The 25,165-nt window shown below is 39.2% G+C and overlaps 2 protein-coding genes across 2 annotated transcripts; both read right to left on the bottom strand.

The window, feature by feature from the left end:
- Positions 1-1,479: 1,479 nt before the first annotated feature.
- LOC117305394 (platelet glycoprotein Ib alpha chain-like) lies at positions 1,480-4,242 on the bottom strand. Its single transcript, XM_033790265.1, has 3 exons — positions 3,288-4,242; positions 2,097-2,222; positions 1,480-1,508 (listed from the first exon to the last, which is right to left on the bottom strand). Exons 1-3 carry the CDS (start codon positions 4,240-4,242, stop codon positions 1,480-1,482), a joined length of 1,110 nt encoding a protein of 369 aa, XP_033646156.1.
- Positions 4,243-16,687: 12,445 nt separating this feature from the next.
- Positions 16,688-21,106, bottom strand: LOC117305393 (platelet glycoprotein Ib alpha chain-like). Its single transcript, XM_033790263.1, has 3 exons — positions 20,041-21,106; positions 18,859-18,984; positions 16,688-16,818 (listed from the first exon to the last, which is right to left on the bottom strand). Exons 1-3 carry the CDS (start codon positions 21,041-21,043, stop codon positions 16,688-16,690), a joined length of 1,260 nt encoding a protein of 419 aa, XP_033646154.1. The 5' UTR covers positions 21,044-21,106.
- Positions 21,107-25,165: the final 4,059 nt, after the last annotated feature.

Below are 25,165 nucleotides of genomic sequence, written 5' to 3'. Positions count from 1 at the left end.
TCCATAACCTGCGGATAAAAAAAATGAGACATGAAACCTCCGTAGGGGCTTGTGGAGCTATAATGAACAAAAAAAGGTAAAAGAAAAAGCAAAAGGAACATTTTAAAGGGGGAAAAGGAAAAATGGATCCTTTCCTTTCAGTAACCCGGGGGCGAGAAAAAGGAAGACGTGGAAACTGTTTAAAATGAAAGGAGGTAATGTGGAGGGAGAGACAAGAAAAGGAAAAACACAGGGAAAAGAAGAAAAAAAATAGGCCTATTGTGTATTAGATTTGAATTGTCCGGTACAATGACGTGCTTGATCACAAGTTTCCATTTAAAGACAGTGGACACTATTGGTAATTACTCAAAATAATTGTTAGCATAAACCTTACTAACGAGTAATGGGGAGAGGTTGATGGTATAAAACATTGTGAGAAACGGTTCCCTCTGAAGTAACGTAGTATTTGAGACAGAAGTAATTTTCCATGAATTTGATTTCGAGACCTCAGGTATGTTTACATTTGAGGTCTCGAAATCAACCATCTAAACGCACAACACTTCGTGTGACAAGGGTACGTTAAAATAGCTTTGACGGGGCTCACCCGGGTCAGCCCCAAGTGCCCTGTTTGTGGATGGAGTGGGTCACTCGGGGGTGATCTGAGGTGCATGCCGTCACCACGAGAGGGCGAATGTGATCGCTCGATTAGCTCTTGTAAGGGGCTCACCCGAGTGAGCACCGCGGGGTAAACCAAAACGAACGCACCCATTATTACAGTATTTCCCTTTAAAGGCAGTGGACACTATTGGTAATTACTCAAAATAATTATCAGCATAAAACCTCACTTGGTAACGAGTAATGGGGAGAAGGTGACAGTATAAAACTTTGTAAGAAAAGGCTCCTTCTATTAAAAGTGACGTAGTTTTCGAGACAGAAGTAATTTTCCACGAATTTGATTTCGAGACCTCAAGTTTAGAACTTGAGGTCTCGAAATCAAGCATCTGAACGCACACAACGTCGTGTGACAAGGGTGTTTTTTCTTTCATTGTTATCTCGCAACTTCGACGACCGATTGAGTTCAAATTTTCACAAGTTTGTTATTTTATGCATATGTTGCGATACACCGAGTGAGAAGACTGGTCTTTGACAATGTCCAGTGTCTTTAAACTGTATAAACAGTTGCTATGTCACATGGTTTGGGCGAGCTTGTGCGTACACACTGCGTATGTAAAGGCCCTGTCACACCATGGCGTATCGCCTGAACGTACGCCCACGTATGAACAAAATAGTTAGAAAATTATATAGAACTTATGCAGAACGTATGAAGCACACGTTCAGTACGCCGAGAAATTTTGAACATGCTCAAAACAAATTCGCGGCAAAATTTTAACAGCGTATCCCAGCGTGCTCTTAACGTAAACGACGTATCCCCAACTTACCCCAAACTTATATCAGCGTACACCAACGTATTTTCGATATTTCGCATACGTTGGCTTACGTTCAGGCGATACGCCATGGTGTGACAGGGCCTTAAGATATGTAGAACACCCATACACAATTCTGAATGGATGTGTGTGGCACAATAGTACTAGGGTTTGCTTATCTGGAGACTGCTATATACAAAAGCTTTGCCCTACTGAACTGTCTTTGTAGTCTGAGGAATCCAAATGTGAGCGGGAACCTGGATTAAGCAAGTCATTGTACCAGACTTTATTGAAATCCAACTAAAAAAACACACTTGAAAAATATAATGTTTAGAGAAAAGTGAAATGAAAGAAAAAGAGCAAAGAAAAGGACAGGGGCCAATTTCAAAGAGCTGCTTAAGCAAACAATCTGCTTAAGCACCAAAATAGCGCGCTTATTTTACATAGCTACTGCACTGGCCCATTTTTCATGCCATATACATTGCTTGTGACTGGTATTTAGCTGTTGTTTACTTAGCATAACAATTGAGTGGAGTCTTGGCTGGTAATCTGATTTTACTAATCAAGGATTTTGTTTTGCCTAAGCACAATTTTGTGTTTTAGTAGCTCTATGAAATAGGGCCCCGTATTTTGAAGGGAAAACAATGAAAAAACTCACAAGAAAAACAATATGAAATTTATAAGGGAAAATACTGGTCATTTGATCGCAGTAAACTTCGAATGGTGGATGATTTCCTACTCCATCGGGATCAATCATGTAATAGCCGTCGAGTGATTCACCAGACAGTTTTATCGCAGAACACGTCGGATGGTAAACGACTGAAATAGACAATCAGACGGCTGTTTCAGTACTAATTGATTTATCTCAAAAGAGTATCGAGCCAGAAACTGTTGTTACCGTATTAGGGGGATATACCATTAAATTAAAGATAGCTGCAACCAAAACCACAATGCATTTTGTGTTTCTACGCCATGTTTCAAACAATCAGTTTCGCGAAAGCAGTTGTTAAAACAAACAAAAGGAATAACACCATTACAAACAGTATCTTTTTCGCATGGTAAAAAATGCTTCAGAGTTGAATACAATACAAATGGTTCCTTTTCCTAAAAATGAATTTGGACAACAGTTTCAGCGGAAATTAGAGGCAAGGGCAGTGAACACTATTGGTAATTACTCAAAATAATTATAGCATAAAACCTCACTTGGTAACGATAAAACATTGTGAGAAACGGCTCCCTTTGAAGTGACGTGGTTTTCGAGAAAGAAGTAATTTTCCACGAATTTGATTTCGAGAACTCACCTTTAGAATTTGAGGTCTCGAAATCAAGCATCAGAAAGCACACAACTTCGTGTGACCAGGGTGATTTTTTCTGTCATTAATATCTCGCTACGTCGACGACCATTTGAGCTCAAATTTTCACATGTTTGTTACTTAATGCATATGTTGAGATACACCAAGTGAGAAGACTGGTTTTTGACAATTAGCAATAGTGCCCACTGTCTGTAAAGGCAAAGTATTCCTTTGGCTTTTTGGACTATTCGATTAGTTTAATCCTATAAAAACGTAGATATTGCAATAAAATAAACCTGTAAAAATTTCATTTCAAACGGTGGCTGCGTTTTTAAGATAACACCGAATATCCGCAAGAATAACAGTGTCAATGCAGAAAGATCGATCACAATCTGAGAAGCGACACTGCGGTAACGCTTCTCAGGTTCAAGTGTTCTAATTATTATTTCGTTTGCTTTCACACAATACTTTGAAGCGAAATGTGCAAAGCGAAAGCTGCTGTAGGCTTCTGACCAAGTTTTTATAGAGTTAATTCATTCCCTATACGAGTAAAATAACATTGAAAATCAAACTGATTTACATCATCTCTTACCGCTTTCGGTTGTTTGCTGCGTTGTTGGTTCCAAAGTTGTCGTTGGTTCCTCTGAGGTTGTTTGCTGTGTCGTTGGCTCCAACGTTGTCGTTGGTTCCTGTGAAGTTGTTTGCTCTGTCGTTCGCTCCAAAGTTGTCGTTGGTTCTTTTGAAGTTGTTTGCTGTGTCGTTGGCTCCAACGTTGTCGTTGGTTCCTGTGAAGTTGTTTGCTCTGTCGTTGGCTCCAAAGTTGTCGTTGGTTCCTCTGAGGTTGTTTGCTGTGTCGTTGGCTCCAACGTTGTCGTCGGTTCCTGTGAAGTTGTTTGCTCTGTCGTTGGCTCCAAAGTTGTCGTTGGTTCTTTTGAAGTTGTTTGCTCTGTCGTTGGCTCCAAAGTTGTCGTTGGTTCTGTTGAAATTGTCGTTGGTTCTTTTGAAGTTGTCGTTGGTTCCTTTGAAGTACTTTGCTCTGGTGTTGGTTCCAAAGTTGTCGTTGGTTCCAGTGAAGGTGTTTGCTGTGTTGTTGGTTCCAAAGTTGGTTCATGTAAAGTTGTCGTTGGCTCCTTTGAAGTTGTATGCTCTGTTGAAGTTGGCTGCTCTGTCTTTGGTTCCAAAGTTATCGGTTCTTTAGTCGACAAATCAATAGATATACTCTGGTTCTCCATCTCATAGTAGCTGTATTTGTTATCCTGAAAAACGTCACCAGGATTATTGCTTTTCGTATCTCGGTTCAGCTGACAATACATGTCAGTTTTATCGTAGTTGAACGACCGACAAAATGCGGTTCTTCTGCAAACAGCCGCACACTTCACAGGGGAACGAACCGCTTGAATTTCACTCAAAACGCTACCAGTAAGTTTTACATTGCTCTCTTTTGAGAACTGTAAACTAGCTAGAACTACATCTCCACTTATAAGAAGCTTGCCTACACCAATGCAAACAATGGTGAGCGAAAGGCAAAATGTCACCAATCCGGCCATTTTAACTCACAAGTCTGTGGTCAGTCGTTTAGTTGAGTGACTAATTTATATAACTGTAACAGAACTATATAGAAAATTACACAGTTACTTGCTCATGCAAGTTCGCCTAAAACACGTCGGAACTGTATTTGAAAGTGGTGCACTGTTTACGCAGCGACGAACCTATACCCAATGCTGAAACTTTATGACGTACTATCTGCACTTGTGTCTCTCTGTACAAAATCTAGCCAACTGAAGAGCAACTGTAACCGAATCCACTTTGCAATAAATTGTGGGGGATGGGTCGTTTTTTTTTATTTCTCAAATCATCATTTAAAATAGTGACCAACCTCGTTGCGATTTTAATTAAGTTATTTTCTTTGTAATTTTTGGCAGAGCAACAACCTCATTAAACACAGCAAGGACTAGAACATCATGGTCCATTAGTTTCCACGGCCACTTAAAATGGACGATTCTGTACGAGTCGATGCAATGAACAAAGACCAAGTCACACAGGTTTTCATTATAACAACGCAAGGGTTCTTAGACGTGTGTCAAGTCGCTGCTGCTGTTTATGTTTACCCTTTAGTGACTCCCTCGTAGCTGCACGCATGAGAGGAGCAACGGCAGCACGCATTCGTGACTTGAGATCGAGTCTATACCTGCTTCCTGATATTGACATTAATTTTCGTGTAAGGAGTCCTCGTTTAAATTTTATTGCATTCTCAACAAACCAGCAACATACAAAAATCAATAAGTGACTGTTTTAGAAAAGGTTGTAATCTTGAACTATCGCAACCCCCTGTAATGACGTCAACAATATTTTGGCCGTGAAAAATTGTGCACTTATCACCAACCTCGTTCCCAGGGTTGAAGATCTCTCTGGTTCTGGTGGATTACTGCACAATCTCCACATATCGGGATGCACATAACCAGCTTATTATTAAAATAATTTGATTCCGCCATTTTGGAAGTCTACAAGTGTGTATCAGTCCAGTGTGCCTTTTTAAAGCACGTGGCGCATACACTCTTACCACTTAGTGCAATGGTGGGACTTTTGGGACGCTAGGTGGCAGCAGACTTACTAGGTAAATCCATTGTTTTCGGTAATGTGCGAATGTTCAGAACTACGTAAACAATGGAAATTTACCTGTTAGTCTAATGCCACCTTTAGTTCTACAGTCGTCCATCTACTCCCCCAAAATGGCGAGTGGACAACGATTTGCGCGAGGAGTCAGAAAGTAACCATATAATAACAAATTTACATGATCATGTTTTTTATTAAAACTACTCTGTACTGACCGGCTACAACAAGCACACAAATGACATTTTATTAAACAATTGTAGACTTTAGGACAACAGATCGGAAGTTTCACTCACCGGTCATTTGATTTTTAGACCATGTGACTTGTGACGTCACATAATTACAACAAAAGCACCACGATCCTTGACTTCATGCAGACACTAAGGCAGGATCCGAATTGGCGGCTACGGCTACGGCTACGGCCGGATCGCCGCGTCATCATGCATTTTAGTATAGGACGCCCTTAGCAACACCCCTGGCAACGGTCATAGCCGCAGCCGTAGCCACCAATTCGGACGCGGCCTAACACACAGCCGAAGTGGTATAAGAACCAAACCAGTCTAACATTTTATGGAAACTGTCTGATTTGTATCAACGTTTGATATAAAGAAAGGGGACACATCTCAAAACTTGTTCGGCTGTTACTTTTATGCCTCTTAAAATGTAGGTGGAAATTATGACAACGAAATTTCGAACTTCATATTTATTATGACCAGTGCAGTACTGCCTGCCAGAAAGGCCATGGAATGGACAAGTTATCTCGTTTTATACACACTGGTTTAACCAGCAATACATGGTGTGTTGCTGTTGTTGCTGGAAATCTGCAGTGTATAGCACAACCCAATGCACAGACAAGTATGACGTGAGAGCACATGCGGTTATTTGGGGCCGAAATAGCCTTTAACTGCAAGTTTACACAACTCTCTCAATAAAAATACGCTCGTTCCCGTCTCAAAAAGCTCAGATTTAATAGAACTCTAACTTCTACATTTAAACACCATTGATGATTCAAGGTAGTGTTCGCAGGACGTGTATACCCATATACCGGATCAAGTTTGACAATAGATTAGATTTGAGGTCTCAAAATCAAGCATCTGGAAGCACACAACTTCGTGTGGCAAAGGTATTTTTCCTTTCATTATTATCTCGCAACTATCTCAGATTCGCCGTTTTAGTTTTGTTTTAAATAAATTTGAGCTTTAACGGCACTGGACACTACTGGTAATTACCTAAAATAGTTGTTAGCATAAAAACTTACTTGGTAACGGAGAGCTGTTGGTAGTATACAACATTGTGGGACACGGCTCCCTCTGAGGTGTTCTTATGAATCTCACAGCACGCAAAATAATGCAGTTAGGCTGTTTGTTCTTTTGTTCGATGACCTTGAGCCCAAATGTTCACAGAATTGTTATTTCAAACAAATGTTGAAATACACAAGTTAGCATACTGGTCTCTTGACAATAACCAAACGTGTCAAGTGCTTTTACTCGTCATTGACAATTTTAAAATGCTGCCTGAAAATCTTATTTTGTCAGATGTACATTTTGTCGGCTGAGACTTGTTTGATTGTAAAATACAAATCCGGGGTGCGTTTTGAGAAAATCTTTGAGTTAAGATATCATACATTTCTGAATGTTAAGTAAATTGTATAAAGTTTTCAAAACATCTGTCTAACTAGAGGATGGTAATATCCCTCTTGGCCATTGACAACATGTGCCCCGTACAATGTAATACCATCGCTCATTATAGTTTGTGACCCGAATGTATAGTAGTTAAACAAAAAATCAGAACAGTTATTTTCAGAACCGATGATATACTCCGCGGTAGTAGAATAAAGAAAGACAGCTCTCTATGAACACACTCTAGCTGGCAAGTAGATTCACACGTGGAGTCAAGACCCTAAATAAGGCAGGTAGCTTGTAGCGGCTTGCCTTTATATAACAAATGACATAAACTAAATGTCCATGCTTATGACAAAACACAGACGAAACATACAGACAGACAGACAGACAGCCAGACAGACAGACGAACAAACAGACAGACGGACCGACAAACATAAAATACATACGAACAAACTACTAGAGAAAATGACAATGACAAAGTAAGCAAAAACTACAATGAGAATGTAGGTATATAAACTATGTTACATACTGGGAAATAAGTTATAAAATTGTTATAAGATATGTTGAACCTAGGTACAGAGGATGAGGCTTTGGAAGTCTGGTCAACCGAATTCTAAAGACGAGAACCGTAGTCACGGAGAGTAATGTATGTACATAATACGCGTGCAAAAGGGACATGTATATTGTTACTACATCTATTGTTGTGGTTATGAACGTCTTTATTAAAGGTGAAGTAAGACGTGAAAAGGCGAGGGAGGAGGTTACGAGTTTATTTTTACATGAAGGTGCCTAAACAAGATTGGTAATCAATCAATTGTTTTACGTCAATCCCTTGACAAGTCTAGTGTGTAATCTTGTGTAAAATTCTTGACTGAATAACACAAAACTAATAACAAAATTGACAAAAAGTTAACAACAAAGTAAATCAACGCGAAGCCTACCATGCATGGGCCCTGTTTGTGGATTCAAATACTAGTTGTTACAACATTGACATTTCTTGGAGCTTTTTCAAGCTGATTTGATTGAATTTGTTTCTTTTCCTTTCATCCTTTAAAGGCAGTGGACACTATTGGTAATTACTCAAAATAATTATTAGCATAAAACTATACTTGGTGACGAGTAATGGGGAGAGGTTGATAGTATAAAACATTGTGAGAAACGGCTCCCCTGAAGTGACATAGTTTTCGAGAGAGAAGTAATTTTCAACGAATTTGATTTTGAGACCTCAGGCTTAGAACTTGAGGTCTCGAAATCAACCATCTAAACGCACACAACTTCGTGTGACAAGGGTGTTTTTTCTTTCATTATTATCTCGCAACTTCGACAACCAATTGAGCTCAACTGTTCACAGGTTTGTTATTTTATACATATGTTGAGATACACCAAGTGAGAAGACTGGTCTTTGACAGTTACCAATAATGTCCAGTGTCTTGACTAAACTTCTTGGAAAAAGATCGCGGCGAAAGTTCACGAATCGTTTCAGATTCAGATTAAAGCCTACATGGGCTTTTTGTCCGGGGCCTTTGATCAGAGAACCCCGGGGAAATTGAATTGTATCGTTATGGTTTATTTATAACAAAGTCATCACAGCCAGAGGTCGATTTAAGACAATTTTAGTTACAGATAATGATATTTACAAATATAATATTTTGATAATAAAGACATTATTTCAAATGCACATAACAGAAAACAGAAATAAAATATACGTAATATGGTAATGGAACTATAGCACAATATTACCCATGATCGAATACCACCAAAAGCTGAAAAAAAATGATTACAAACGATTGCGGCTTAGAGACACTGGACACTATTGGTAATTGTCAAAGACCAGTCTTCCCACTTGGTGTATCTCAACATTTGCATAAACTAAGAGTGAACATTTTAACTCAATTGGTTGTCGATGTTGCGAGGTAATAAGATAATAATGAGCGAAAAACACCATTGTCACTCGAAGTTGTGTGCTTTTAGATGCTTGATTTTGAGACCTAAACATTAATTATTTTGAGGTCTCGAAATCAAATTCGTGGAAAATTACTTCTTTCTCGAAAACAACGTTACTTCAGAGGGAGTCGTTTCTCACAATGTTTTATGCTATCAACAGCTCACAAGGTTTTATGCTAAACACTATTTTAAGTAAAAACCAATAGTGGCCACTGCCTTTAAGATACTTTCTGGCTATTCAGCCTTTCTGGATTATCTTCTTTGAGAATGGTGTCCGTTCACTCTTAATTAAATACTTTGCACGCGCTACGCCTGTCCTTCCAACATGTCATGCCTTTTGTCCACTACTCTATCAACAACAACAGGTTCTCACTCCCTTTTACTAGGTCATCCATTCAACCACCGGAAGCAGCAAGCGATCTTGAACTGACATTTTTAATATCGTCAGAAGTCTATACGGTAGCGCTGATGAAATTTCCCCAAATAATTGTTGATGTTTTGTTAGAAATGGACCCGGCAGTGTAAATAACTCACTGTTCCAGTCGTCTGAGTTGTTATGACAGCACCATTGATACAATATCGATTTTTTAGAGGCTGCCGCAGCTTGTGTATTTGGTTCGAAGGCAGGCTAATAATCATTTCACTACCAAGACGACACTAAAGGTATTTCCTGGGAAATTCCCGGGAACTTTTGGCCCATCTTTTAACTCCCCGAGATTTGCCCGGAAAATAGCGTTTTCCTGGAAAAAAAAATAACCCTGTAGTACTCCCGGGAGATACCAATATACACATATTGACTGGCAATGAGGTAACTAGTGTACGTCTATTCCCCCGATGGACTTGGAGTGACAAGGAGAGGGACCTATTTCCCGAGGCCGAACTCGCGATTTTTTGCATAGTTCCTTTGCAATGACACTTTCAGGGATCGAAGGTTATGGTGCAATAATGATCCTAAGGCAATGATGTCATGATGACGTCATCACCGGTCTCATTACGTCATCTTAAAGGTGTTTTATGTTAAATGTTTAAAAATGTATAGCAAATCAGCCAAAAGAGACCGTAGGTTTTTGTTTGCGGGATTGGGTAGGACAAAATTAGGTTTTTTTTTTGGTTTTTTTTCGTGTGCGTGACCTAATATGACATCTACTTCCGGTCGAAACGGGCCAAAAACGGAAGTGCCCTGTAACTCAAAAGTGGTAAAAGTTATAAAGTTGCTTTCCAATGACGTAAGTGTCTAGCAAGGGTGGGCGGTTCAAACAAAATGTTGATGACGTCACAAATTGCAACAGCGCCCTGTAGCGGCAGGTTAAAAACTCTTCAAAATGGACTTTTTGAAGATGTCTGTGGTGAAATTTGTTGTAATCACTTTGAATTGTACACACACGTTAACTGTGTATATGTGTGAAGTTTCAGATCAAAGACGTCATCGGGGGTCACGTGACGCGGCATTAAAGGTGCACTTTTTGAAGTCGTATAACTCTCGAAGTAATGACGCGATTATGCTGAAACTTCGTAGATTGTTAGATATTGGCAAGTCCTCGTGAATTGTAAAATGACGTAATGATGACGTCATCACATGATTTTTTTAAAAGATTTTTTTTTCCATTTTTGCGCCTGTAACACATCAATTGCTATCTGAACATGGTATAATCCAAATTATTTTTTAAATAGACCGGATTGGTCATAATTGCTGTGAAAAAAAATACATTTCAAATTCAGTTGACAAATTTAAAATGTTATTAAAGAAACAGCCATGCATTTGTGCACAAATGCAAATAATGTCTAGTTTGTATTTATTTTTAATTACAAATTGTTTTTCCCTAAGAGAGTATTTTATATAATAGTGTGTGTGTGCCTCCCTAAGTGCCTGGATTAACAGGCTTTCGATCTCCAGTGTTTAATTAAGGAAATCAATGTGTGGTGAAGAGGTTTTCAACCAGTGGTAAAAACCCAACGAGGCCTGGTTCTTAATAATTTTACCGAGACAAAATTACCAAGGACCAGGCCTCGGCGGGTTTAAACCACTATTTGAAAACAGATTCAACACACTTTGATTCCCATTCATAAATACCTTTTTGGTAAAAAAACATGAACACTTATAATTGTTCGATGATTTCTTTCAACACAACACCCCTCCAGCTATGAAATGGTAAAGCCCTCCGCCGCCCTCGGTTAAACAACTCCTTATAAGGGAATGCTATGCGCGTCGATGTGGCACAACTGTCCCGGCCGTTGCTCTTGACCAATAGGAATGAAGAAACTGTATTATATAAGCACAGGTGCGAGCTCGCGTGTCATGCCCATGTTTCAACACTTTTTACTGGTCATTAACAAGGGTTTATACACACCCACGTGACGCGCTCTTCACCAATAGGAATAGCAAAACTGTATGGAGTATTTATGAATACACTTTTCTTGATCATGGCCATCACATTAGGGTTGTATTTCTTGTGCCCTTACTGTTTGTCCTGCTTTGTATTCACTTGTGTATTTATATTATTTATTTTACATACTGTATGAAATGGCCAAATAAGGAATAAGAAGAAGAAAAACATTGTGCAGACCCAAACTTTCTAATATAGGTTTTTTCGGTCAATTTCAACAAAAATCCATTGACTCATTCATTTTCGTTTTGAAAATGAATGCACTTTGAATCAACATTCAAAAGTCAAAACTAGTTATTCGATTTCAAAAGTTAAGCATTCACTGGTCAAATAAAATCATAACATTTCATCAGGCCGCAAGACTCATTCAATTTCGTTAAAGCCAGCAGCATGAGCTGGTCAACCATTCAATTTCATTAATGGGCAAACATTTTCCAAATGCATAGTTTGCATTCAAATTCAAATTCTATGTTATGTGCTTATACTCATTCGTTGCTGCCTATAAACAAATTCGAAACATTCAAAACTAAAAGTTAAAACTTCTAATTTGACATGTTCAGGACATTCAGAAACAGAGACAACAACACAATCTCAAGGCTAAAGCAAAATATTTAGTTTTCATTTCAAACTTATTGGATACAGGCTTTAACTTTTAGGGAAACAATGCAAAAGGAACAGTTATTTTAATGAAGAAAAAACAAATGATGTAAATTGTAAAATTATAATGTACAGTACATGGAAACACCTCTTACAAAGGAGGACTACATGTATGTGCTAGTAAATGAGCTATAATTCCCAGTTAACTTATGAAGCCATAACTCATCTTTAATTTGAATGCAAAGAAGTTGAAATTCGTTGCACATAAATTAACAAGAAAACTCAAACTAGCAGCAAAATCATGTTCGCTTCGGTGAGACTTAATTTGAGTGCATCAATTAAAGCCATTATACACTTTCGGGACAGAAAAAAGAAGAAAAAAATCACATATTTACAAATAACTTTCAGGGTTTACAGAAGGTAATGGTGAAAGACTTCTCTTGAAATATTTCACTTTTCGAGAAAACATTAAAACAATATTATCAATTCTCGTTGTCGAGAATTACGGATTTATTTTAAACACATGCCATGACACGGCGTTTAGCAGCTTTTTGTGTTTAAAAGGCCATTAGTTTGGTCCTGTTCCAATGGCTTTTAAAGGAAAGAATCGCAGCGCTTACGTATAATCAGGGAATTGTGCTTATGCTAAGCATATTTAACAGCTTAGCAGGGAATGTGTTCTTGAGCGTCACAACTCGCATAAACAAATTTGTATCAGTTGACTAATTGTGCTCAACTTCTGCGAAACTTTTACTGCGAAAACAGTGACTTAAAAATTTGATTTGCATTCGCAGGATAACCATGCTTTTTACTTGTGCAAAAGTAGGCCGTGGCGACTAGTGTGCTTTATTAGTGTTAAAGTCGCGACTACAAATTATTTAGAGAGGTTTCGCAAGCGTACGGATACAGATACAGATACGGATACGATAACCATATCTGTTCACGTCAGCAGCCGCGTGTTGCATTTTGTTTCGCAAACTATATAGTCCAGGCATTATTTGATATGACCATGGACAAATTGCAACATCAAGTCTGTAAACTGTTTCATACTCAGAATTTTGTCCTCTATAACATATATAAACTCTTAAGCAATCCGAATGGGGGAAAGTGTCATGGCGGTCATTTTTTTTTAAATGGCCGCCAAAACCCGAATTTTTCCCAATAGCTTCGCTTCTAAATGACTAAGGGCTTAAATTGTAAGTGCTAAACATACATTTTCACTGACTAGGAATCAAGTGAAACGCATTTTGTAAAGTTAAACCTGGCCAAAAAATACATGGCGGCCATTTTCCAAAATGGCCGCCATAAAAAAGATATTTCCAATTATCTCCGCTTCTAAATGACATTGGGCTTTAATTTTAAATGCTAGACAAACATTTTCGACATGACAACAAGAGGTAAAGTAGAATGTCAGGTTATACTTCATCGTTTTTCACGATTAAAAAAAGTATGTATGGTATCTTTTGACGAGTATTTTAGAAATGGAAAAAACACAGCGCAAAAATAAAGCGTTAGAACAATTTAGTTTTTAAATTCATATTCATAGTCCACAACCCAACAGTCAATTCTATAATCCCAACACAATGGACAGTAATCAGATTATAGCCCCTTTGTTCGGACTCCGGACGACCAGACAAGCTCAGCGCACTGAAGCGTTTGAAGAACATATCCCACAATCGTCTCACAACCGCTGCTGAATCGTTTGCTACTGTAATCGTTTGACAATCGTGTTATGGTTGCCGAACCGGCCCTAAATGGACCGTGCGCCTAACTGAGGTTGGAAGAAGAAATAGTCTGGTTCCTGTTTGTACAATGAACGTTAGCATCTTTTATTGCTATAGGATACAGGGATTATGACCAAGATGGTGGCTGCATGATTTATAGCTATATATATTAGCTATTTATGGGAAGGGATCTTACCATAGCTATATATGACTATTAATAATATGTCTAAAACAAAGAACAGAAAAATGCTTCTACATCTAAGTTTGGCGCAAAAAAAAGTGCAAAAAAGTCTGACTCCCATTCCGTACAATGAACTTTATAGCGACAAGACGATTTTACGGTATATAGTTGTATATTTACGTTAAACAACAAGAGATAATATATAGAGATACTTAAAGTTACAATTGGCTGCTTTTTGTTGCCAATTAATTTTTTTTTATTAGTAAACATAACCTCGACCAAAATAATGTTTGCGAGAGTCAGTGTGCTACCTACGGCCGTTGCATGAATGTAAATCGCACTGCGACTGTTGCATGAATAAGAGGCAGCGCTGGCAGGACGAAAATATACGCCAACCAACGACGTGTCAGCCAGTCTACTTTCTCACGGGCCCATTGTATAGCACTGAAGGCTTTGGAGCTTGTACCACATCTCTTTTGGTGGCGCTGCACTCCCGAAGTGAAGCGCGCTCACGGGTAGCTTGGTTTTGTCGGTCAGAAATCCACCGTCGGTTTTCCAGACGTCAGGTCTAGCACCACAGTTACAACGGTGCCCCAACTCGCAATCTATATAACGGACATTTCGTGATGGTTTAGTTTTAAAGGCAGTTGACACTATTTGTAATTTCTCAAAATAATCATTATCATAAAACCTCACTTGGTAACGAGTAATGGGGAGAGGTTGATAGTATAAAACATTGTGAGAAACGACTCCCTCTGAACGTAGTTTTCGAGAAAGAAGTAATTTTCCACGAATTTGATTTCGAGACCTCAGATTTAGAATTTGAGGTCTCGAATTCAAGCATCTGAAAGCACACAACTTCGTGTGACAAGGATGTTTTTTCTTTCATAGTTATCTCGCAACTCCGATGACCAATCAAGCTCAAATTTTCACAGGTTATTTTAGGCATATTATGTTGAGATACAGCAAGTGAGAAGACTGGTCTTTGACAATTACTAATAGTGTCCAGTGTCTTTAATAAAATAATAATAAAAATTATAATAATAATAATAATAATAATAATAATAATAATTGGCGTCCGGATGTTGTGCTATTAGATAAGACGAAGAAGATGTGTCATCTCATTGACATAGCTGTGCCAGGTGATATAAGGGTAGCTTCGAAGGAGATGGAAAAGATCGAGAAGTACCAGGACCTGGCCAGGGAACTTCGTAAGATTTGGCAGGTAAAGGTAAAAGTAGTCCCCGTGGTGGTTGGAGCACTTGGCACCATTCCCAAAGCACTGGGGAAACATCTAGATGAAATAGGGACAAATGTGAGGGTAGATCTATTACAGAAGGCAGCGCTTTTGGGAACAGCGAGGATCCTGAGAAAGACCCTTGAGATCTAAGGCTACGGGACGTAGCCCGGCTCGAGGAGTTACCGGCACAAAGGAAAATGAGATCTTTCTTTTGCATGCTGTGATAAAATGAAATAATAATAATAATAATAATAATAATAATAATAATAATAATAATAATAATAATAATAATAATAATAATAATACGGACATATATTGAATACAGCAAATGCAGAGAAAAAATGAAGAAAAACGTAATATTATTATACACAAACAGAGCAAGAATTAGTTAAATAGGTGAAGTAAACAAAATGGGTTTCTAACATCGATTTAAATACACTGAGTGCAGGAGAATGCAAGGAGGGGGGTTGTTCCGTAGATTTATATTATACATAAATGATTTTTTTTATTTTTTTATTTTTTTCTACTCCCCCCCCCCGCTTCTTTCTGGATCCTTCCCTTAATCCCTTTCCCCTCTCTTTTTCTATAAATGGATATATGTATTTGTTTGTACTTGTTTTATGCCTCTGAAGAAGGTCCGGTTTGGATCGAAAGCTAAGGCCATTTACCCTATTTATTATACATAAATGATGTGTATAAAGTGCACATTGGATACATTAATGCTCGGCCACATCCCAGCGGCCACTGGTCTACCCAGGACCGCGGGGATGGGCTAATCAGTTTGCCCAGATTCTTGACCAGGAAGTACGTCATGCGTGCAGTGCACAGAAACAGAACCACCGTGAGTGTGATGCGTGATGGGACTGGTCATTTTCTTTCTTAACCAATGAGCGTGCTTGATATGTGTACCCATCCCGGAAAGTCCAAAAGTCTCTCATTAACCTGGAAGAAGGTGGGCAGAAAACTTACTGTTATTCACAGAGCAAAGGCATCCCTTGAAATTCATGGATCCGCCCCAGTTCATCATCCGGGCACCATCACGTGACACCCACCAGGCCAGCTGATCGTCCCCGTCCCAAAGCTTAGCGTTTTTGCACTCTGCCACGAGATTCTGGTAGCAACGTGTTGATTGGCCAATTAGAGATGTTATCTAAACATGGACATGATGTCAAATTATGGGAGTATTAATGTGGTGATAGAAAAGAAAAGAACAAACCCCAAATGGGGCGGGGCAAAAGTAGAATAGTGGGGTGCTGTAAGATTTGCTTTTATTGACATATTGTACCAATATCACATATCAATGGACCATGTCTTTATCAGTTTTACAGAACCCAGTAATTCATTGGATAAACGTGTTTAGTGACGTTGGCTTTCCACATCTGTGTTTTGATTGGTCTAGGATGATGTGGGTGCAGCTGACAAACATCACCTCAGACCAATCAAAAGACAGATATGGAAAGCAGTCGTCCATCTGTTTGCTATATGTGCACTGTGTATACCTATGAACCTGGATGTACATCGGCTTGCGACTGATAGTGGAGCAAAAAGAGCCATGCATTCTCTGAGCGACTTGCCTTTCTTCACATTGCCTTTCCCAAAGCAATAAAAAAGCAACAGTTTGTTGTCTATAATCGGGAAAAAGGGTAATCAAAATCATACACAATCTTCCAGAAATATAATTCGAATTGTGTTAGTAAAGAGGTGATGTATATCTGACCTGATCCATAGGAACTGAATAAGCAATATTCACATCGTACGGCTCGGAATCAACCTCAGTCATGACCCCAGGGATCGTGGGTGGTATGTGTGTAAATCCATAACCTGCGGATAAAAAAAATGAGACATGAAACCTCCGTAGGGGCTTGTGGAGCTGTAATGAACAAAAAAAGGTAAAAGAAAAAGCAAAAGGAACATTTTAAAGGGGGAAAAGGAAAAATGGATCCTTTCCTTTCAGTAACCCGGGGGCGAGAAAAAGGAAGACGTGGAAACTGTTTAAAATGAAAGGAGGTAATGTGGAGGGAGAGACAAGAAAAGGAAAAACACAGGGAAAAGAAGAAAAAAAATAGGCCTATTGTGTATTAGATTTGAATTGTCCGGTACAATGACGTGCTTGATCACAAGTTTCCATTTAAAGACAGTGGACACTATTGGTAATTACTCAAAATAATTGTTAGCATAAACCTTACTAACGAGTAATGGGGAGAGGTTGATGGTATAAAACATTGTGAGAAACGGTTCCCTCTGAAGTAACGTATAGTATTTGAGACAGAAGTAATTTTCCATGAATTTGATTTCGAGACCTCAGGTATATTTAGATTTGAGGTCTCGAAATCAACCATCTAAACGCACAAAACTTCGTGTGACAAGGGTACGTTAAAATAGCTTTGACGGGGCTCACCCGGGTCAGCCCCAAGTGCCCTGTTTGTGGATGGAGTGGGTCACTTGACCTGAGGTGCTTGCCGTCACCACGAGAGGGCGAGTGTGATCGCTCGATTAGCTCTTGTAAGGGGCTCACCCGAGTGAGCACTGCCGGGTAAACCAAAACGAACGCACCCATTATTACAGTATTTCCCTTTAAAGGCAGTGGACACTATTGGTAATTACTCAAAATAATTATCAGCATAAAACCTCACTTGGTAACGAGTAATGGGGAGAAGGTGACAGTATAAAACTTTGTAAGAAAAGGCTCCCTCTAAAGTGACGTAGTTTTCGAGACAGAAGTAATTTTCCACGAATTTGATTTCGAGACCTCAAGTTTAGAACTTGAGGTCTCGAAATCAAGCATCTAAACGCACACAACGTCGTGTGACAAGGGTGTTGACAAGGGTGTTTTTTCTTTCATTGTTATCTCGCAACTTCGACGACCGATTGAGTTCAAATTTTCACAAGTTTGTTATTTTATGCATATGTTGCGATACACCGAGTTGCTATGTCACATGGTTTGGGCGAGCTTGTGCGTACACACTGCGTATGTAAAGGCCCTGTCACACCATGGCGTATCGCCTGAACGTACGCCAACGTATGAACAAAATAGTTAGAAAATTATATAGAACTTATGCAGAACGTATGAAGCACACGTTCAGTACGCCGAGAAATTTTGAACATGCTCAAAACAAATTCGCGGCAAAATTTTAACAGCGTATCCCAGCGTGCTCTTAACGTAAACGACGTATCCCCAACTTAGCCCAAACTTATATCAGCGTACACCAACGTATTTTCGATATTTCGCATACGTTGGCTTACGTTCAGGCGATACGCCATGGTGTGACAGGGCCTTAAGATATGTAGAACACCCATACACAATTCTGAATGGATGTGTGTGTCACAATAGTACTAGGGTTTGCTCATCTGGAGACTGCTATATACAAAAGCTTTGCCCTACTGAACTGTCTTTGTAGTCTGAGGAATCCAAATGTGAGGGGGAACCTGGATTAAGCAAGTCATTGTACCAGACTTTATTGAAATCCAACTAAAAAAACACACTTGAAAAATATAATGTTTAGAGAAAAGTGAAATGAAAGAAAAAGAGCAAAGAAAAGGACAGGGGCCAATTTCAAAGAGCTGCTTAAGCAAAAATCTGCTTAAGCACCAAAATAGCTCGCTTATTTTACATAGCTACTGCACTGGCCCATTTTTCATGCCATATACATTGCTTTTGACTGGTATTTAGCTGTTGTTTACTTAGCATAACAATTGAGTGGAGTCTTGGCCGGTAATCTGGTTTTACTAATCAAGGATTTTGTTTTGCCTAAGCACAATTTTGTGTTTTAGTAGCTCTATGAAATTGGGCCCCTTACTTTGAAGGGAAAACAATGAAAAAACTCACAAGAAAAACAACATGAAATTTATAAGGGAAAATACCGGTCATGTGATCGCAGTAAACTTCGAATGGTGGATGATTTCCTACTCCATCGGGATCAATCATGTAATCGCCGTCGAGTGAGTCACCAGACAGTTTTATCGCAGAACACGTCGGACGGTAAACGACTGAAATAGACAATCAGACGGCTGTTTCAGTACTAATTGATTTATCTCAAAAGAGTATCGAGCCAGAAACTGTTGTTACCGTATTAGGGGGATAAACCATTAAACTAAAGATAGCTGCAACCAAAACTACAAGGATGCATTTTGCGTTTCCACGCCATGTTTCAATCAATCATTTTTGCGAAATCAGTTGTTAAAAAATAGGAATAACACCATTTTAAAGTATCTTCGCATGGCTAAAAAAGGTTCAGAGTTGAATACAGTACTATGGTTCATTTTCCTAAAAATGAATTTGGACAACAGTTTCAGCGGAAATTAGAGGCAAGGGCAGTGGACACTATTGGTAATTACTCAAAATAATTATAGCATAAAACCTCACTTAGTAACGATAAAACATTGTGAGAAACGGCTCCCTTTGAAGTGACGTAGTTTTCGAGAAAGAAGTAATTTTCCACGAATTTGATTTCGAGACCTCAGATTTAGAACTTGAGGTCTCGAAATCAAGCATCTGAAAGCACACAACTTCGTGTGACCAGGGTGTTTTTTCTTTCATTAATATCTCGCAACGTCGACGACCATTTGAGCTCAAATTTTCACATGTTTGTTACTTAATGCATATGTTGAGATACACCAAGTGAGAAGACTGGTTTTTGACAATTACCAATAGTGCCCACTGTCTGTAAAGGCAAAGTATTCCTTTGGCTTTTTTGACTATTCGATTAGTTTAATCCTATAAAAACGTAGATATTGCAATAAAATAAACCTGTAAAAATTTCATTTCAAACGGTGGCTGCGTTTTTAAGATAACACCGAATATCCGCAAGAATAACAGTGTCAATGCAGAAAGATCGATCACAATCTGAGAAGCGACACTGCGGTAACGCTTCTCAGGTTCAAGTGTTCTAATTATTATTTCGTTTGCTTTCACACAATACTTTGAAGCGAAATGTGCAAAGCGAAAGCTGCTGTAGGCTTCTGACCAAGTTTTTATAGAGTAAATTCATTCCCTATACGAGTAAAATAACATTGAAAATCAAACTAATTTACATCATCTCTTACCGCTTTCGGATGTTTGCTGCGTTGTTGGTTCCAAAGTTGTCGTTGGTTCCTCTGAGGTTGTTTGCTGTGTCGTTGGCTCCAACGTTGTCGTTGGTTGCTGTGAAGTTGTTTGCTCTGTCGTTGGCTCCAAAGTTGTCGTTGGTTCTTTTGAAGTTGTTTGCTCTGTCGTTGGCTCCAAAGTTGTCGTTGGTTCTTTTGAAGTTGTTTGCTGTGTCGTTGGCTCCAACGTTGTCGTTGGTTCCTGTGAAGTTGTTTGCTCTGTCGTTGGCTCCAAAGTTGTCGTTGGTTCTTTTGAAGTTGTTTGCTCTGTCGTTGGCTCCAAAGTTGTCGTTGGTTCCTCTGAAGTTGTTTGCTGCGTTGTTGGTTCCAAAGTTGTCGTTGGTTCCAGTGAAGGTGTTTGCTCTGTCGTTGGCTCCAAAGTTGTCGTTGGTTCTGTTGAAATTGTCGTTGGTTCTTTTGAAGTTGTCGTTGGTTCCTTTGAAGTACTTTGCTCTGGCGTTGGTTCCAAAGTTGTCGTTGGTTCCAGTGAAGGTGTTTGCTGTGTTGTTGGTTCCAAAGTTGGTTCATGTAAAATTGTCGTTGGCTCCTTTGAAGTTGTTTGCTCTGTTGAAGTTGGCTGCTCTGTCTTTGGTTCCAAAGTTATCGGTTCTTTAGTCGACAAATCAATAGATATACTCTGGTTCTCCATCTCATAGTAGCTGTATTTGTTATCCTGAAAAACGTCACCAGGATTATTGCTTTTCGTATCTCGGTTCAGCTGACAATGCATGTCAGTTTTATCGTAGTTGAACGACCGACAAAATGCGGTTCTTCTGCAAACAGCCGCACACTTCACAGGGGAACGAACCGCTTGAATTTCACTCAAAACGCTACCAGTAAGTTTTACATTGCTCTCTTTTGAGAACTGTAAACTAGCTAGAACTACATCTCCACTTATAAGAAGCTTGCCTACACCAATGCAAACAATGGTGAGCGAAAGGCAAAATGTCACCAATCCGGCCATTTTAACTCACAAGTCTCTGGTCAGTCGTTTAGTTGAGTGACTAATTTATATAACTGTAACAGAATTATATAGAATTACACAGTTACTTGCTCATGCAAGTTCGCCTAAAACACGTCGGAACTGTATTTGAAAGTGGTGCACTGTTTACGCAGCGACGAACCTATACCCAATGCTGAAACTTTATGACGTACTATCTGCACTTGTGTCTCTCTGTACAAAATCTAGCCAACTGAAGAGCAACTGCAACCGAATCCACTTTGCAATAAATTGTGGGGGATGGGTCGTTTTTTTTTTTTTTTTTTTTTTTTTTTTTTTTTAAATAGTGACCAACCTCGTTGCGATTTTAATTAAGTTATTTTCTTTGTAATTTTTGGCAGAGCAACAGCCTCATTAAAAACATCAAGGACTAGAACATCATGGTCCATTAGTTTCCACGGCCACTTAAAATGGACGATTCTGTACGAATCGATGCAATGAACAAAGACCAAGTCACACAGGTTTTCACTATAACAACGCAAGGGTTCCTAGACGTGTGTCAAGTCGCTGCTGCTGTTTATGTTTACCCTTTAGTGACTCCCTCGTAGCTGCACGCATGAGAGGAGCAACGGCAGCACGCATTCGTGACTTGAGATCGAGTCTATACCTGCTTCCTGATATTGACATTTTTGGTGTAAGGAGTCCTCGTTTAAATTCTATTGCATTCTCAACCAACCAGCAACATACAAAAATCAATAAGTGACTGTTTTAGAAAAGGTTGTAATCTTGAACTATCGCAACCCCCTGTACTGACGTCAACAATATTTTGGCCGTGAAAAATTGTGCGCTTATCACCAACCTCGTTCCCAGGGTTGAAGATCTCTCTGGTTCTGGTGGATTACTGCACAATCTCCACATATCGGGATGCACATAACCAGCTTATTATTAAAATAATTTGATTCCGCCATTTTGGAAGTCTACAAGTGTGTATCAGTCCAGTGTGCCTTTTTAAAGCACGTGACGCATACACTCTTACCACTTAGTGCAATGGTGGGACTTTTGGGACGCTAGGTGGCAGCAGACTTACTAGGTAAATCCATTGTTTTCGGTAATGTGCGAATGTTCAGAACTACGTAAACAATGGAAATTTACTTGTTAGTCTAATGCCACCTTTAGTTCTACAGTCGTCCATCTACTCCCCCAAAATGGCGAGTGGACAACGATTTGCGCGAGGAGTCAGAAAGTAACCATATAATAACAAATTTACATGATCATGTTTTTTATTAAAACTACTCTGTACTGACCGGCTACAACAAGCACACAAATGACATTTTATTAAACAATGGGAGACTTTAGGACAACAGAGGGAGTTTCACTCACCGGTCATTTGTTTTGGGTGCGTTCGTTTAGCTTCCCTGGGTCGACCCCGATGTGTGGCGTTGTTTTCCCAAGACGAACGTGTGCAGATAATTACCCACGTTTGTCCTGGAAAAAAAACCACCACACACCGGGGCGACCCAGGGAAGCTAAACGCACGCACCCATTATAGACCATGTGACTTGTGACATCACATGATTAAAACAAAAGCACCGCGATCCTTGACTTCATGCAGACACAAACACTCAGCCCAAGTGGTATAAGAACCAAACCAGTCTAAACATTTTATGGAAACTGTCTGATTTGTATCAACGTTTGATAAAAAGAAAGGGGGCACATCTCAAAACTTGTTCGGCTGTTACTTGTATGCCTCTTAAAATGTAGGTAGAAATTATGACAACAAAATTTCGAACTTCCTATTATTTTATCATGACCAGTGCAGTACTGCCTGCCAGAAAGGCCATGGAATGGACAAGTTATCTCGTTTTATATACACAGGTTTAACCAGCAATACATGGTGTGTTGCTGTTGTCGCTGTAAATCTGCAGAGTTGTGTATTGATAGAGTTGCGACATGCAGAAACCAGTTTTTTTTGGGGTCTAGTGGAACTGCTGGGCGCCATTTTTTAGTCAAAATGCAGCATAACGTAATGCACAGTTTAGTATGGCACACTGACGTGAGAGCACATGCGTTTTTTGTTGGCCGAAATAGCTTTTAACTGCAAGTTTAGACAACTCTCTCAATACAAATACGCTCGTTCCCGTCTCAAAAATCTCAAATTTAATAGAACTCTAACTTCTACATTTAAACACCATTGATTGAAGTTAGTGTTCGCAGGACGTGTATACCCATATACTGGATCAGTTTGACAATACCATTGTCTTGTGGAATTTGAAACATCTCAAAACCTCTATTGTTTGTCACCAAACGTTTGCTAAATGTCAGTGGTTGGATGGAGCACGTGAAAGAATGCAGGTTTTACGGCAATTGAGTAGGCCGCTAAATGGCAACCAGTAGACGCGACCTCATTAATGAGGATAGTGTTATAAACGGGATAAAATGCATGAAATCAAATGAGGTCACCATTATACTGGTTACCGTTTTAGAGTGAGTTTACCTCTCAGAGCACCATTACTGATCACCATTATAGTATGTGATACGGTATGGAGTTTGGTATGCTGAGCACATGAAGTTGCAGAGTTGCCTCTTTCGCATAAAAACTCACTAAAAGCTCACCATAATGTAAGTATTTTGTTTGCAAGGTATAAAGCCTTTGTATCGATTTGGGGAAAAGAGGGTTAATGGCTATACGATTAATGGCAACATGTTTTCAATGGCTTTAATGATTGTTTGAATTCATTTTATTCTAATGTCTGATCATGGGTAGTGGGCCTGCGTGTCTGATTTTTTTGTACCACAATGTATGTTGATGTTTGTGCAATCACGGTAATAAACAAAACTAAGCTAAACTGATTATGTTATCCTTGACAATTCGTCAGATTCATATTATTGTCTTCTACCTTGTGTCTTGTTATTGTCAAATTCTATTTTCAAGAGCTGTGGGAACAAATTTAAACGACAAATTCACCAAATTAACAGCATTATACTAAGTGTGATCAATGGAGCTATAAAAACTGACCACATTCACATTTTTAGAATCCAAACTACAGGGGGGGGGGGGCAAGAAAGGGGACGACAATTAGTTCAAAATACCTTATCTACAATCTACGAACAATACTTTTTCCCAAGAGCACTGGAATTATATAACAATCTTCAACTATCCCCATGATCAAATCTTTTAAAGCAATTACAGTAACAACCTAAAGACGCTGGACACTATTGGCAAATACTCTAAATATAAATTGTTACTTGGTACAAGCAATGGAGAGCTATTGATAGTATAAAACCCTGCGAGAAACGGCTCCATCTGAAGTAACGTATAGTTTAAGAGAAAGAAGTACGTTCTCATTAAAATATTTGAATTGAATTCTAGACCTCAGCTGAGTTATCGAATTCAAGCATTTGAAAGCACACAACTTGTGCGACAAGGGTATTTTTTCTTTCCATTATTCTCTCGCAACTTGTACGACCAATTGCGCTCAATTTTTTACTATGTAATTGTTATTTTATGCATATGTTGATATCCTATACAACAAGTGAGGCAATCAGATGGCCTGGACAATTGCCATGTTTCCATCTAGGAACTTTGAAGAAAGAAAACAAATGAAAACAAATCAACAACACGAATTAGACAGCTTTACCAAGTACCGAATATCAATTGGGATGGTCTAATAAACAAATAAACAAATAAACTATAAACCAAACTCTCAAGGATTCTCATAATCCGTAGGGGCTCTGACGTCATCACCCATGCACTCTAGACTGCCAACCTGGAACAGAAGCTCGCCAGAAGGCGCTGTTCTCATAAAGTGGAGCGCCAAGACTGGCAGGCGATCCTTGTCCGTGAGCATGCCCTCATCCGTGGACATTTCGTCAGCTACGCCGCCGCAGTTACAGCGGGATGTAGAACCGCCAGAACATTCTGGAAAACAAAACAAGAAACTTGGTGAGTACTGAAGACACATTTTTTTCCCATGTAACTTTCTATTTTTAAATAACTGAAACCATTTTATTACTGGAGTTGAGAGTTACTGGCCAAACTGACGAAATTTTGTGCGACCCTAGTCTTGAGTTGGGACTGGGTGCCCTCAGCTGCCAACCACATCGACCCTAACCAGGGAACACAGCCAAAGATCGAAAGTGTTTGAT

This window comes from Asterias rubens, chromosome 22 (assembly GCF_902459465.1).
Source record: "Asterias rubens chromosome 22, eAstRub1.3, whole genome shotgun sequence".
Classification (NCBI taxonomy): domain Eukaryota; kingdom Metazoa; phylum Echinodermata; class Asteroidea; order Forcipulatida; family Asteriidae; genus Asterias; species Asterias rubens.
The sequence above is the reverse complement of the archived record's forward strand: the minus strand, read 5'-3'. Positions and strand labels throughout refer to the sequence as shown.